We start from the raw sequence: 15547 nt of genomic DNA, 5'->3' as shown, positions 1-15547 counted from the left end.
GAACCAATTAAATACGAGAACTGTCGAGATGCTAATTAACTGCTATTCATTGGACATAATCACTAAAGTCATTGCTTATTCAAAAAATTCATCCATTATTCGCAAAGAGACTTTAATAATATGTAACAAGCGTAACGGAAGTCAAAGTCTCACAAATGTAGCGTCTATTAGTTATTCTTTAACAGGCGCTACATTTGTAAGACTTTGAGTTTATTTTCCTTCCCGTTACATACTCATAGCTTATTGTTGAAAGGCAGTAATTTTATCATCAAAATCATTGAATAATTTTAAGAGATATTTTCTGTTTTATGGCTAGCTACTCAATAAACCAATTAAACACTAAAATCATCAGGATGCTAAAAGTTCCTAACAAAAAGTTCCTAACGATTAGTAATGTGCCATCACCAAATTGATTGCCCTATTGTTAAGATAATAAATTTACGTTTCTATTATGTAGCGGTACATTTACTTCATACAACTCTAAAATACAAAAATCATTGCCCTATTGTTATTTTTATAGATGTGGTGACAACAAATCACTAAAACTAGTAAAATAATAAATGTGATAATAATAGATAAACATAGTAATATTTCTTGTCGGTGTCCCAACCGATATTGTTTTTTTTTTATTAATGTGAATACTACAAATCAGCAGTTAATTAAGCGCTTCGCATTAGGTTTAATTACTAAAATAATTTCCTTATTGCCAAACAGTATTTTTGTTTGTTTTAATAACGTGGACCGGTACAGGTCTATGCATATCTACCGATAATAATTAAACATCAAAATTCGGAATACTGAAAATTGCCTGTTAATTAAGTGCTCTTTATAGACTATAACCACCAAATTGATCGCATTATTAAGCGACAGTAAATTTGACGTTTTTGTTATGGGCTTTATGGGTACTTAACTCGATAATTCATCCATTTATATTTTTACTGTATAAAATGCTAATATAGGGCAGTTATTAAGTTCGTAAATATATAAATTATTAATTTTGATTGGTTAATCTCATAGCTGCCTATCCTGTTAATTAAAAAATTATTTATTGTCGCTTAAATACCTGTAAGCAATTCGGTGATCGTATCTAATTTTTAAAATCCAGACTGAGTAGCCTTAATCTTCTTAATTAAAAAATCTCCAAATTTATAAAGATTTCAATCCCTCTTTCTTTAAGAAAAGTTTGGAAAAAAGGTGGAAATCTGATCTGAAAAGTATAAGTATTTATCCAGTAATTAAACATAAATTAGTGGTAATTGCCTAATTACTAGAACAAATTGATTTAAGTAAAAATTTACATATTTTAAAATGCACTTTTTTTTTTAAATAATTGAAACAAAAGCAATGAAAAGAATCTAGCTCCATTGAAAAAGCTTCTAATAATATTTTAGAAACAATGAGCGCAATAAAAATACCATCTGAACACACACAGTAAAAACACAAATGAGCGTGACAAGAGTTGTTGTTAAAATGTAGTGATGAAAGTAGCTCAAGTTATTAAGGCGTAAGGGTAGATTTTGTTGAAAGAATGTTATATTTGACGATCTACAGGCATCTACAGTATATGTTGGTAGAATGAGTTAAGGTTGCTCCTGCTCCTCAGGCGGTTTAATTTTTAAAATAGTTGAACTACTGGTCCATTGAGGTGGTTAATTCATCGAGACAATAACTTTAAGCACAAATGACAGTTTATTAAAAAACCTTCACAATCTCATTGTAAATTTCTGGGATCATTTGTATAGGAAGATTGGAAACCATTCTGCTTTAAAATCAACCATGAAAAACACTGCAAATAGAATAGGCTGTCATCTTCAGTGATTCCAGTGTCAAGACTATACAATGACTTTTTAGTACTATGTTATGAAGGTGTAGGAAAATAATAATTTCAAAAGGACATCTCACTAAATATTATGAAATTGTGAAATAAAATTAAGTTTATGTAATATGTTTATAACGACCATATTTATGACAGACTGATGTTTTTCTTGAGAAAAAAATTATGCGTTTATCTCCTAAATATTTTTCATATTTATCACAATTCTGGTTTCGCTTTGAAGACTAAACAAAAGACTGCCTGCTGAATGTGAACAAACAACTGGAACAAAATAAAGCTTTTTTTCATGAAAGTGTCCTATAAAATATAATTAATGCCTTTATACAATTTTATGACAAATTCTTAGTGTGATAAAATAACACACACTGTATAACAATTTGGCAAGCTCCACACACACATTATAAAATTGAGTTTGTATTAAAAAAATCCAAAGTAGGTTTTTGGATCAGGATGTATGGAATTAACAGCTTAGTTATTAGCCATGTATAAAACATATAGAGCTCGTAGTTATTATTTTAATCATTATATTTTCTTTAATTATACCTAAGGCTGTAATTAAAGTAGCTACCTGACTGAAAACAAGGTTAAATTGTTATGTGCAATATGAAACATCTTATTTATATGTTTTAATGACCATAGTAACAAAAATTGGTTTAAAAATAAAAAACTAATATCACTTATGAGCTCCTGTAATACGCCGAATTTTGCAAGGCATGCTTTCAGCCATATTTCGAATAACTTCTTGACCTGTTGCTACTCTCTCACGAGAACTTCCTCGACATGCTCCAGGTTTCTTAGTTGCTGACAATCTATAACTTGAATGTTGTGGCGTGTTAGATAATTTTGCACTATTCTGGCAAGTAAGTCTGGCATTATCAGGTTAAAGGATAAATTCTGGATCAATATTTTTAGCGAATAGACAAGTAATATTACATGATACTTGCGTTACATAAACTGTGCAATTGTAAGTGCTGTTGCAATTGTGATTCTAAGACGTGAATCAACAAGCATTTAAAGAAATATTGATTTGTGGGTAAATTTAATTGTTCGCTCCTACGAGGGTCATTCAATAAGTCCTTAAAAAAAGTTATAAAACGGTATTCTTTAAAAAATTTCAACCTAATCTTTTCTTAGGTCTGTATATTTTTCCATCCATTTCTTAAATTTTGTTATGACTTTTAAAAAATAGGATTTTAAAAGTCCTGCAAAATAAACATTTATTTGTTTATTTACTACTGTTACTGAATAACTTCCTTATTTGAATATAAATCGTCGTCCGTCACTTTTTTGTTTTCGCCGTTGAAGAAATCGCTATTCAAAAAAGTTACTGAAGGCCAAATCTGGTGAATACGGCAGATTCAACAATTGAAATTTCAAGTCTGTCATTTGGCTAACGAAACTGGACAGGTGTGCACACGCGCATTGTCATAATACTAGAGCATTTTTTTCTCTTCAAATGTGAATGTCTTTCTTTGATTTCCTCGCTCAACTGGTGCAATAACGAGGCATAATAGACCTCTGTTATCATCTTTCCTTTTTCCAAGCAATCGATCAAAATGATGCGGCATCCATGGTGGACTATGGCCATCATCTTGCCGACCCTTTCCAGTTCACCATTTCCACCTTCTTCGCAGCCCGTTCGCTTTTGAATATTCACTATTGTCACTGTCTCTTTATCTCTGCAGCAGAAGTAAATCCGTGTTTCATCCACATTATGTATTACTGAAGAAGTTTTGCAGGATTGTCAGAGTGCCACAATACCCTTAGAGTCGATCACACATATGTGTTTATTCTCCTCTGTTAGCAAATGCGGCACCCATTTTGCCCGAAGTTGTTTTCGCAGACAATTTTTCGTGCACAATAATTGTACCGTACTATATACCTCCACTATTCATTTCCTCACATGGTGGTCTCAATTATTTCGCTCACTTTAATTTGGCGTTCACTTAAAATCATATACGGAAAAAAATTATTAAAATCAAATCCAAGATTTTATCAATACTTACTCCCTCCTACGTCCTGAACAATTTTCATCTTTTGTGGATGAACGGCTACATTTTAACTTATTTATCCAATTGTGATACTGGAGCTGATGTGCTATGAACTGAATCCACCTCAGCTTTGATTTACTTTCGGTGTACAACCTTTGAAATTAAAATGTTAAATCACCGCACGAGGCTCACTTTTCTCCATTGTTATAAACAAAGAAAAATTTACTTTTTTTATGTAACGAATAAAACTCAAGCTTCGACAACTTTCTAGTTACTGTAAGTTACTAGAACGCTGTCTAAGTTACTGTGTAGTAGTACTACCAACTAATAAACATTATTACATATTTCTTCATTGTTATAAATAAACAAACTTTGTTAACTTTTTTATGTAACGTATCCACGCTGAAGCATCCACAGCTTTTTAGTTAATAGTGCTACCAACTAAGAAACATTATTCTTTATTCTACGCTACGAGCATTATTGCACTCTTGGATTTTTTAAAGTATTTATTGAAAGATCCTCGTACAATTAGAGAGTTCTGGTTCTATAATGTAAACTGATGGGAAGGATTAATATTGACACCCTTTTTACATTTAGCCACATTGGAAAATCGGTTAAATGTAAGAAGATGAAGAAATTACGTACAGTGTTGGTAAGAATCCTATGGTCATGACATATTAACAATTACAGAACTCTACTGCTAAACGTGCGCTTGGTCAAACTATTTAAACACATTTTGGAAGAACGTGTTCCATTTAAAAAAAGCGAGAAATGGAGCTTTGAAACTCGTAAAATATGATTGCTAACTACGAACACCCTGTATATGACAGAAGGAAACAATTTAAGTCAAAGTAATTCTCCATTCTTCTAGAATCCCAATTAAATCCAATATTGACATTGAATTAACATTTCTAGTATCAAGATGAAATTAAATGATGTAATGATTTTTAGATTTTTTTAATAAAAGAAATTATTGCAGTCAAACTGCGCATGACAAAGCAGCCATATTTAGCGCATATACTAGGTAGCCTAAGGCGGTCTTAAAAATAAAATAAAAAGAATGGCATTACATTTTAAAAAAATGCTGCTTATATCGCCCTACTTTTTTGAAGCACCCTGTATACTTCAAAATATTTTCCAGATATGCGCTATCAGGTCCCAACATTTTTTTAAGAGGTTAGAAATTTTTAACCTTATTTTTTTAGGCTTTATGGAAGACCGACGCACTGTTGCAGGACCCTGTATACATAACACACAAAATATGTTTAAAAATTAACTTAAAAAAATACAGCTACCTAATAAAAATGCACACCGACAATAAACTGGTGAAGTTATAAGAGCATAACCAGAAACTCGTTCCAGAAATACTATAGTTTATTCATTTCAATTTCCTGCTTACACGTTCCTGTTTAACAAGTTAACTGTTACCGCGAAACCCAATTGGCATGTTGGGAGATTGGTTTCAGTTCATTTGTAGGATATGTGTTATTGTTTCAAACTCTTTGTAAAAACAGTAGCTTTTGGCAGTGATTAACGCAAATAGAATAAACATCTTTTACTTTTAAATAAACTTGCGAAACATCAAGGTTTACGTTACTTTGTATTTTTTATTTAGATATTCATCTAAATGTTTTTTTGTCGATCGGGTGTTTTGTTCATCAAGGAGATTTATTTTAGTATGCATTTTGAAACAGGATTATTGTAATTTATATAAAATTTTATATCTGCGAATGATATCAAAGCCTTTATTGATCCATAAACACGCAATGAATGTGTGAGAAACCCATATTTTTTTTATAACGACTATAAATTTGACTCTTAGGCTGAAAAGTGTGTAAATAGTATGAGCATGACTTAATTATTTCCTTAACTTAAAGTAACGGATTACCATGTTTGAGGTTTTAATTTTTTTTTATTGAATGGTTCTAATAGTAGACTTTTTCATCGGGTTCTAGTATTTACAAATCCAACAACATAAGTTACGAGGTTTTAAAACCCATATGATTTTTTTAACTTACCTATTTTTGTACTGACATCTGTTAGATTATCCCCAAAAAACAGTTTAACTTTAACTAGTTAACGTGAATACATCCAAGCTAATTAAATAAGAGGTTAGGAGCCTTTAAAAAGACAGTTTTTCTCACGAAAATCAGGCAAAATCGCCCGAAGTTGTACAACGAAAAGTGCTACGGGCTTCGCGTAAAAATTTCGACTGAAAACACTTTCCGAGTTAATATAAACATACGAAATCTTTTCAGATCTGAAAATCTAAATTTACACTGATTTATTTTCAGATATACTATGCTGAACCATTTTCTCAGGTATAGGTCGTTTCAGTTTACGCATGCAAAGAAAGTGAAAGCTCTTTTCATGCTTCTAATTTAAGAAAAAAAATATTTTAAGTAAAGAAATTAAAGAAATAATCACAAAATATTATTAAAAAAAAGTTACTTTAAAATTTGCACATATTGCCAATCCTATAAACCATCTGTTAATCTTGGAGTATAAATTTGACTTCCAACCCATTTTTAATCAAAACTTTCGTCTCCTTTATTTTTTTTTCTTTTAGTAGGTATTTTTGGGATATTCTTCTGATAATTTATCACATAAATCGAGGTTCGTTAATATATAATTTAGTTTTTATATTTATTTGAGAATATTAAAAAAATTTTACCTGAAACTATAAAATTTCATTTAACATTTAAAAAAACTCATATTTCATTTTGTATTTGGAAAAAGGAGACTTTCAAAATAAACAAAAAAAATTAAAAAACATTTTAAAAAGTTTATGGAGTTTAAAATTAAAACATTTACAAATTAGAATATCTAAATAAAAGAATTTTTAAGTATAATTTTATGTCATAAATGAATCTACAGGGTGCCTCCGACTAAGTCGGCACTATTGGTTATATTTAAGAAACAGGGTCGGGGAAAATGTAAAAAATCTACTCTTGTTAAATGGGATCCACATATTTTTACATAAATCATAAAAAAATTTGATTTTCTTAATAAACAAGTTTATTTACACTAATAACCTAAACCTCAAAATAACAAAGTTATAGCGATATTAATAATTTTACCAAATTTAGGCAAATTGTCTTTGAACTTTTTGAGAGCAAAACAAATATATCATTGTTTCAATAATAAAATGAGAATAGCCATTGAGAATTAATAAAATAAATAAATACTGAGAGTTACATCTTAGAAAAGTTTGTGTAAAATCTAAATTAGTAAAATGCTTTTTACGCATATTGGAAAATGTAATATGTTAGAATGTTACGTTGTATACGACTTGCTAAGCCGAAGATACTTTCTTATTCTCTACATAAAATTTAGAAGTAACAAAAACGCGTTTAGAAAAAACTAAAAGAAGGAACCAATTTGTAGTAAGTAAGGATGTTGAAATTTTTATTTTGGTATATTTTGAAGCTCATATAGAAAACTTAATTCGAGATTTAGCAAGAGCTTTGTAACAAAATGGCAGGTCTTAAAGAAATACAAATTTCTGCCAAAGGTCTGTTTAACCGTGAAAATTTACACTATTGGTGCCAAGAAAATCTTTTCTGGATCTTGTCCCAAGAAAATAGGAAGCCAAATAATAGGACTTGACCGGACTTTGACCGGAAAAGGCTATGTTGATCTCATAATATCTGAAATTGAATATTCTTAGATCAACTAAATGATGAAAGAATATTACTTAATAGACTGTTTAACGATAAATGGATTGCGACACGTGGCCCGATCCGTTGGCCACCTAGGTCACCAGACCTAATCCCTCTCGACTTTTATTTTTAGGGTTTCATAAAGAATGAACTGTATAATAAAACAGAACCGTTAATGAACTTCAAACACATATTAGGCAAATAATTGGATCAATAGATGGAAAATACATCTTAAACGCGCTTAAGTGTGCTCAGAAATGTAGTGAATAAGACGGCGATGTTTTTGCTCATTTTTTGTAAATCACGTAGGTTTACTTGATGTTATGTTTCAAAAACCAACTTGCCTAAATTTGGTAAAATTATTAGCATCGCTATAACTTTGATATTTTTAGGTTCAGGCTATTAGTGTAAATAAAATTTTTTATTGAGAAAATTATTATCTATTGATTTATGTAAAAATAAACAAAAGTACATTTTTCACATTTTCTCGAAAACGATTTTTTTTTCTGTTTTCACAATTTTAACCAACAGAACAAATCCTGCTAGTTTTCTGATTAAGCCGACCCTGTATCTTAAATATTAACAAAGATTTCAATAGTATCGATTTAATCGGAGGCACCCTGTATAGCTGAAAGTGCTCTAAAGGATGATTAAGGAAATTTTAGGAGTACTAAGATAAGGATAAGGAATATAGTATGATAATGGGATTCCATAGTATTTACAGGATATTTCTAAGTGTTCTGAATGTATGTTCTTATAACAATCTTTGTGTTATTAAAAAATGCGTGATTAGTTTGGTAATAATGGAAAAACTTCTCTTCTCTGACTTATGAATTGATGACAGTCAAATTTAGTTTGTGTCATTTTAGTCTCAGCGGCGATTTTAAAGATTTTCTCGTTCTCCCAAATTCACTTTTTGATGTAACAAGCGATTTTGTTGCGATTATCCCCAACAACAGACATTCCTTGAATATCCCACCAATGTTTTATATTGCTAGTATATTCTGAAACTCATTACAAAATTTAGAATTCAGTTTATTAAAATGAGTTTTTTTTTTAATTTAAGAATTAAAAAAATATATATTTTTAAATAAAAAGTTTGTTGAAAAGTAATAAATAAACAGAACAATTTGAAATTAATATAAAATTAGTAGCTTACACTAGAAAATCTTGTTTTAGAATATTGAAAAGTTGTTTATATTTTTTTAATATTTGTTTTAGGAAATAAATTATAAAAAAAAATAAGATGCTACTTTCTTATAAATATTTTAAAATTAAATATTTACAAAGTTTTAAAACGATTCGTAAGTTGGATTGATTTAATTAGATTAATTTTTGTATATTTAAATATTAAAAAAAAAACTATGTGCCTATAAAAAACATTATTTCTTTTACATTTTGAACTTCATTTAGTATACTATAAAAATTATATATTCATATATAGAATACACTATAAAATCTAAAAGTACTTGAAGGATATATTTCGGTAGAATATATCAGAAATAACTTTTTTGAGAACACGGTTAGATCCTTAAAAGTATCCTTAGACATTAAATGATTTTTCAATTTCAGTTTATCCTAAATGCAAAATTATTGCAATATTCTACATATCCCTGTTGCTTCATTGGAATCTTTTGTATTATTAAAGAAACTGCGGAGACTTAGTCCATTTTGTTATATCTTGTGTGTCTGTTATTACAAAAGGTTTTAGACCAAAACAAACCAAAAACATGAAAATTTATTTGATATTTCTCTAATACTAAATTGTGTTTAAGTTGACAAAAGTAGTAGAAAATCATTTGGTTTAATGTTGCAATCTGTAACTCAAATAGAAACCGGTATATATCGCCACAACTGCTCGAGAATAACATGAAACAGACTATATCATACGGCCTGATGATTTTACAGATTTTGCAATAGGGTTCTGTATTTATGGAGGCATTAACAGTCTTATGGACAGACTTAACATTTTTAAGGTCAAAGTTGGACTGCAAACTGTTGGAAGCAAATAAAACCCAACCCAACATGGATCATTTTAGTAACGTGTGCTTTTCTGATGTAACATTTTGTTTTAAACATTTAAAATATGTGAATTTTATTTATTAATCTTTAATTCGGACTTTTTGGGTTTATCGAATTCTCCATAGATTCTAGATTCCGACAGATAAACAAATACAGGGTGTCCCGCGAGGTAAAGGACAGAATTTCACTACGTATTCTTTTAGTAAATTTAAGTCGAAAATGTCCTATGAACATGGGTCCGCAAATGCTTCCTTACCAAGATATGATTTTTTTTAAAATTTAATAGTGTTATTGTGCCGAAACTTATAGTCATGACGAAAAATAATTGTATTTAACAAAAAAAAACTTCTACCTTCACATTATAAGCATGGTCTAGCCCTTTTAATGATGTGGCTGATAGTTTTCCAATAACACGATGGTTATTACTTAGGTCGATAGTGATATTAATGTTACCAAGCAGTTCGGTCCTGGAATGTGATTTCTCTGCATACACGAAACTCTTCATGTGTCCCCACAAGTAATAGTCGAGCGAGGAGGCCAGAAAACTGCGCCCCTGCATCCAATTCAACGTTAAGGAAAAGCGTTTCTATTGTGGGGCATCGTCATGCTGTAGCCATATTTGTTATCTTTGAATCGCAATATATTCTAATAACACAGGAAGTTATTCTTGTAAGAACTGAAAATAAAATGCAGATGTCAAACGACCGTCAAACACATAAGGGCCTTCTAACTGATCTCCTAGCAAACCACACCAAACATTAACCGAAAAACGGGGTTGGAAATTCTGTTCGATTGTTGCATGGGGATTTTCAAGCTGTAAAGATTAAAATTCCTTAATTTATTGACACCCTCTCGGCTGAATATAGCATTATCGGTGAACACAATGTTATTCACCAAATTACGACGTGCAAATGAGCTAATTGCAAAACTGCATATAAGGGCCCAGATCAGTGAGCTGCAGAGTTTGAACTGATTGCAGCTGAAATGGGTGCAAACCAAAGTTATGTATTGTTTTCCATGCAGTCATTCGGGTAAAACCATTGCGACGTTATATTCTGCGAACACTAGTCGATGGTGACCGTGCAACACTATCCTGTTGCTCTCAGTTGTTTAAAAACTCCTCCAAATACTCGTCTATCGTCTATCAGGTATTCTTCGACTTAGATACCGGCGGCGGTTTTCAATCAATACTGCTCTATCACTTCCGTTAAAATATCCGTATAATAGCAGCATGTCTGCGTATTCTTCATTTGTAAAAACAAACATGACACTAGCTTGGCACTCGGCCTAGTGTTGTTGATAGAACATCGTACATTACTTTTTCGACTCGAATTTACCTAAAGAGCACGTAATGAGATTTTGTTCCTTATCTCGCGGGACACCCTGTATAATTTTCGATTATAAGACATTTTTACAAACTTTTATCTGTTATGATATTTTTATTAAAATAACTTATACCTATTAATATAGTCAAATAAAGTTCAAAAGCCTTCAAAGCAAGCCCATCAATTGTACATGAAAAATGTACTTAACTTTTCAACAACTTTTAGTTAATCGTTCCAATCCTTCTCTTGCGGTTTTTAAAAACTCCATACTATTCATTCTCATCTCGTGAAATACATAACTGTCCTGATCCACTCCTTCTGGAAAATACGTATTTGAAAAATGTTTACTCGAGGAAAGGAAAAACTCCTGACAACGAAACATTTTCTTTTCATATTTACAGTCGATATACATTTTTTCCGAGATAAAACCTATTGGATAAAAACAAGGAATGTACGTGTTAAACATACATCGTAAGGTCTGAAAGAGTAGAAAACCAAATGTGCTTAAAAAATTTAATTGTGCTAATTGAAACGGCGTAAAGTGAAAAACAATTAATTATCACGATCTGGAACTATTCCCTGGAAAGCTTTTTTATTAACCAACTTAATACCTTCCAATAGGAACATGAATAATCGTATAAATGGTTCTTCTCTAGCTTCTACTGATAACCACAGAAATCTAGGAATTGCTATAAATACACATCTTAAATTTTGGAGGCATGCATCGAATTTATTACAAGTATGTTTTTATGAATTAATTGACTTATTACTCAATATAAACGACATCTTATGAATAACGTTAGACTTCTCCTTTGCCATTCTTTACTTCTAGAGTAGCCCGTATGTTTTGCCAGCAATATCCTAATATTCTTGTGTAATTTATACGAGGTGTGTTCAGAAAGTAACGGGAATTTTCGTTTTTTGAAAAAAATATTTATTCGTCTACAGTAATGTTCTCGTCTTCAAAATAATCGCTATTAAGTAGATATAATGCACTTCCGCCAGCGCTTGTTCCAATCCTCGAAACACTTCTCTAACTCGATCTTTGAGATAGGCGTAAGCTCTTTAAACAATATGCTTTTAATGTCATCTACACTTCTACTATCTACACATCTGCCATACGAGTATGTCTGGCAAATATGGAGGCTGGAGCATCGTTGCAGTAATGTTTTTGGCCAAAAATTTTCGAACAAGCAATGAAGTGTGAGCAGACGCATTATCGTGAATGAATTGTTTTGTCATAAATCCGGGCGTTTTTTCGTATTGCTTCACATAAACGGCATTGAACTTGTACGTCGTTCTCCTTATCAATTGTTGGACCTCGTGGGCAGAATAGCATGATGCCATTAAAATCGAAGAACATGGTGAGCATAACCTTCACGTTCGACCGCACTTGTCAATCCTTTTTCAGTCTGGGATCCAGAATGTCTCCACTAGGACGATTGAGCCTTAGTTTCGACGTCATATCTATAAACCCATGTTTCGTCACTTGTTATAACACGTCTCAGAAATTGTGCATCGTTGTTGACTCCTGATCATCTTCTATTCACCGATATCTTTGTTTAAAATACAACAATTTCCTGTCAAGCGTTTCATATCCAAAACATTCACAAAAAAATTAATTCGAAAAAATTTCAGCGACTTCTCTGATTGTGATTCGACGATCGTTAATAACCATTTCTTTCAGTTTTTCCACGTTTTCATTAATAATTCACTCTCAATTAACTTCAACAATTAATTCTCTTCATTTCTTGATAGTAGATTCTTTGGGATTATTTTACACCCAAGTATTTAATAGACCTACATATTAATAGATCTTCATTTTAAATTCACTCAGTGATGTTTCCATTTTGCATTTGGAAAGGGCTCATAAACACCTCAGCATTTTTAAATGTTCATTCCAAAATTATGCTAAGGTCTATCGACAACTCATCAAAAATTAAGTTTAGCCTCAGTCTAAGCTTTGATGCTGCTATTAGTTTTAGCTTATCCAAGGAAAGGAGATTAGAGTTATTTTTAAGGACTTCGATATTACTGCTCTGAAGTTTGGCTATGGTATCTGCTTAACATATGCTTTTTTTCGTAGTACTCTATGTTGTCTCTTGGCTGTATGTCCTCTACATACGTAATACATAAGGCAATCATTGTTAAGCAAGTAATTGTGCGATGTTGTTTATTGACTTGATCCAATAACACCTCTACAAACCTGTCTTTGAGTGGGTGTTGCTTGATCTCTGTGCAGAAAATGAAACATTAATTGAAGGTTATTAGATACATTGCTAATTTGCCATCTGGGCACCATAGTTTCTTCCACCAAGACTTGTATATTCCAAGTCTTAATGCTTTAAAGTTAAATATATTTTTAATAGCATTTGTAACTCCTGTTGTTATGGGTCTCATCTCATTGAAATAAGTGGCATCTAATCTCTCCAATCTCATTGAAGATCTAATTTTTTTCCTATTTTTTTTTCTAGTCATGTCTCCCTATTTGGTGTTTGGCGTTTGGCGGAATTTTAATCTTTCTCTTCTCTTGCCTTATTTTTCTATACCTTTACACCATAAAATGTCATCTGTGATATAGCTGCACAATAGATTACTGTATATAATTCTTTCGGGCTCGTCTGGTAAAATTATTGTTTTAAGTATAATTTTTTTATTATTAACCGAATATTATCATTTGTCTTCTTTTATTTTTCTAAGTTTTTTTTTTTAATATATTATTTATTATATACTTATATATATTATTATAATATTCTGCCATGGATCTTCTGAATTTTATAGTTAATGGTGATTTTAAGTAACCGTTTGTCGAATGGCTGATCTTTGTGCGATCTATACGGCGCGGTACCTAGTCAGGTTCTGCGTCTACTCGTCGATTCTCTTTAGCCCCAAGCATTAAAACATTTAGTTTTTTTGTATTTTTGTCGTGTGTTAGGAATTATTATAATTATTGTTCCGAAAATCCCAGTATAGCGTTTAATATTTAGTACTATGTAAAAAACAATATTTTTAAATTAAATTAAAGCCCTGCACGTTTCGCTAATTATTTTACCATTTTAAGAGTTTTAAATTTTATTTGAAAAAGCCTCAGGTGCAGTTCACTTTTCATAAGTCTATAAATTTCTCATATATATGTGGCAAAATGGTGTTCGTACTAATATTTACATGGTAAGCGACATTTATGAAGCAGTTCGAGTGTTTTTTTAGTAGAAAATACGAGGGAAACGGCCGTGCTATCCAGGTATATTTAGAGGATTAAAACGCATATATAGGTTTAATATTTATGCTTTTGCTCGCGTAAGCGTCAATATTTTCATAGTATACAGGATGTTTTAATTAGTTGTTACGCAATATTTAAGTTCGATCTGTAATTGACATGTAACAAAAAAACCCTACTGGTTTCTCATTAACTCAAACCCTTAAATTATATTCGTCTGCCTTTATGATTTCATCTACATTTGAATTTATTTCTTCTTTCTTTATTACAGTTAATTCCGCTGTGACAGATTACGAAGATTACGAGGATGAAGAAGACTATGAAGACGAATATTCAAATTCAAACGCCACATCGAATGGTAAGTTAATTAAAATGTTTATATAACTGTTATTGGAATTACTTTTGTATATTTTTAGGGACTCTAACATTTCTGGCTCCACTTGTCAATGTGACGAAAGACCACGGAAAAACTGCACAGTTTGTGTGTCATGCGCATAATGCCGATTTGAATAATACTAAAGTCAATTTCATTTGGAAAATAAATGAAGTACCGGTCAGCAGGAAAGATAACGGGATTAAAGTTAGAAATATAAAGGTAAATTGTATTTAAAAGTGAATTTTAATAACTTGTCTGGATTTAATTCCAAAGTTTAGCCCTGGAACTGTTATTTTGTATACTTGCTTATTTCAAATCAACAGAGGAGTTTCAAGAGATTCTTAATTGATATTCTTGGTCATTATTAAACTTGGTCATATCAGCTCCCTCGTACTCTGAATTACTACCTGTATGGTGGTACTGTACACATATACTCGTATGTTATAGATATAGCAATGTTTTAAATGTCTTTACATGAGATTTATTCTCTGTACTTGCAGCATTACAAAAATTAGAAAATTACCATCTGATTTGATCTGCATAAATATCACCAATCTTCTCTAAGTACGTTGTTATTCTTGGTCTTTTATCTGCTTATTATATTCGTTTTTTCATTTATTAAAGAAGTTCATTTTAGAAGTGCAGTGAATGATTAATAATTAAGATACTTTCTTAGAAGGAATTCTTTTCTTTAGAAAATAAAATGTTAACCTTCTTCCAAGAACGAGGCATTATTATATTATGTTGCGGTCTTTGTATAATTTCTTCTATATTTCTGAATTTGGAATTCTCCAGGACTCTGAACTTGACATTACACAACTTTAATTTTCATAATACCTTTATTTACACCGAAGGTTTCAGCTACTAGTAGATATGGTGATGTGCATTTGCGTTAGAAACTATTAAGTTAAATATTTATCTATTATCAGTATTATCTTTAGGACCTGGAGATGTTCTATAGTAAAATACATTTAAGTTATTGTAAAATTCTGTCATTCAACGTCTCTAAATGTATAAGTAAGAATTCAGTGTTTTACGATGGCCTTCAGTTAGTAACCCGTGGTCGATATTGTAGTTCGACCTATCCAAGTCCTCAAAAGACATCCGATTTAAAGAATTA

The 15547-nt window shown here is 31.0% G+C and overlaps 2 protein-coding genes across 11 annotated transcripts in view; one reads left to right on the top strand and one right to left on the bottom strand.

Moving 5' to 3' along the window:
• Positions 1–6037, bottom strand: part of LOC126740094 (homeobox protein 4) — a 61186-nt gene extending 55149 nt beyond the window's left edge. For all 8 annotated transcript variants that reach the window (XM_050445978.1, XM_050445983.1, XM_050445984.1 and 5 more), the window contains exon 1: positions 5844–6037. The gene's annotated coding sequence lies outside the window, so the exon portion shown is untranslated. The remainder of the gene's footprint in view (positions 1–5843) is intronic.
• LOC126740093 (tyrosine-protein kinase transmembrane receptor Ror) overlaps positions 1–15547 on the top strand; it is a 182379-nt gene that overhangs the window by 133363 nt on the left and 33469 nt on the right. For all 3 annotated transcript variants that reach the window (XM_050445975.1, XM_050445974.1, XM_050445976.1), the window contains exons 2-3: positions 14323–14409; positions 14468–14646. In XM_050445975.1, coding sequence (XP_050301932.1) covers positions 14323–14409; positions 14468–14646 — 266 coding nt within the window. The remainder of the gene's footprint in view (positions 1–14322; positions 14410–14467; positions 14647–15547) is intronic.

Source organism: Anthonomus grandis, chromosome 9 (genome assembly GCF_022605725.1).
Source record: "Anthonomus grandis grandis chromosome 9, icAntGran1.3, whole genome shotgun sequence".
In the NCBI taxonomy this organism is placed as follows: domain Eukaryota; kingdom Metazoa; phylum Arthropoda; class Insecta; order Coleoptera; family Curculionidae; genus Anthonomus; species Anthonomus grandis.
This window is presented reverse-complemented; position numbering and strand designations above follow the sequence as displayed.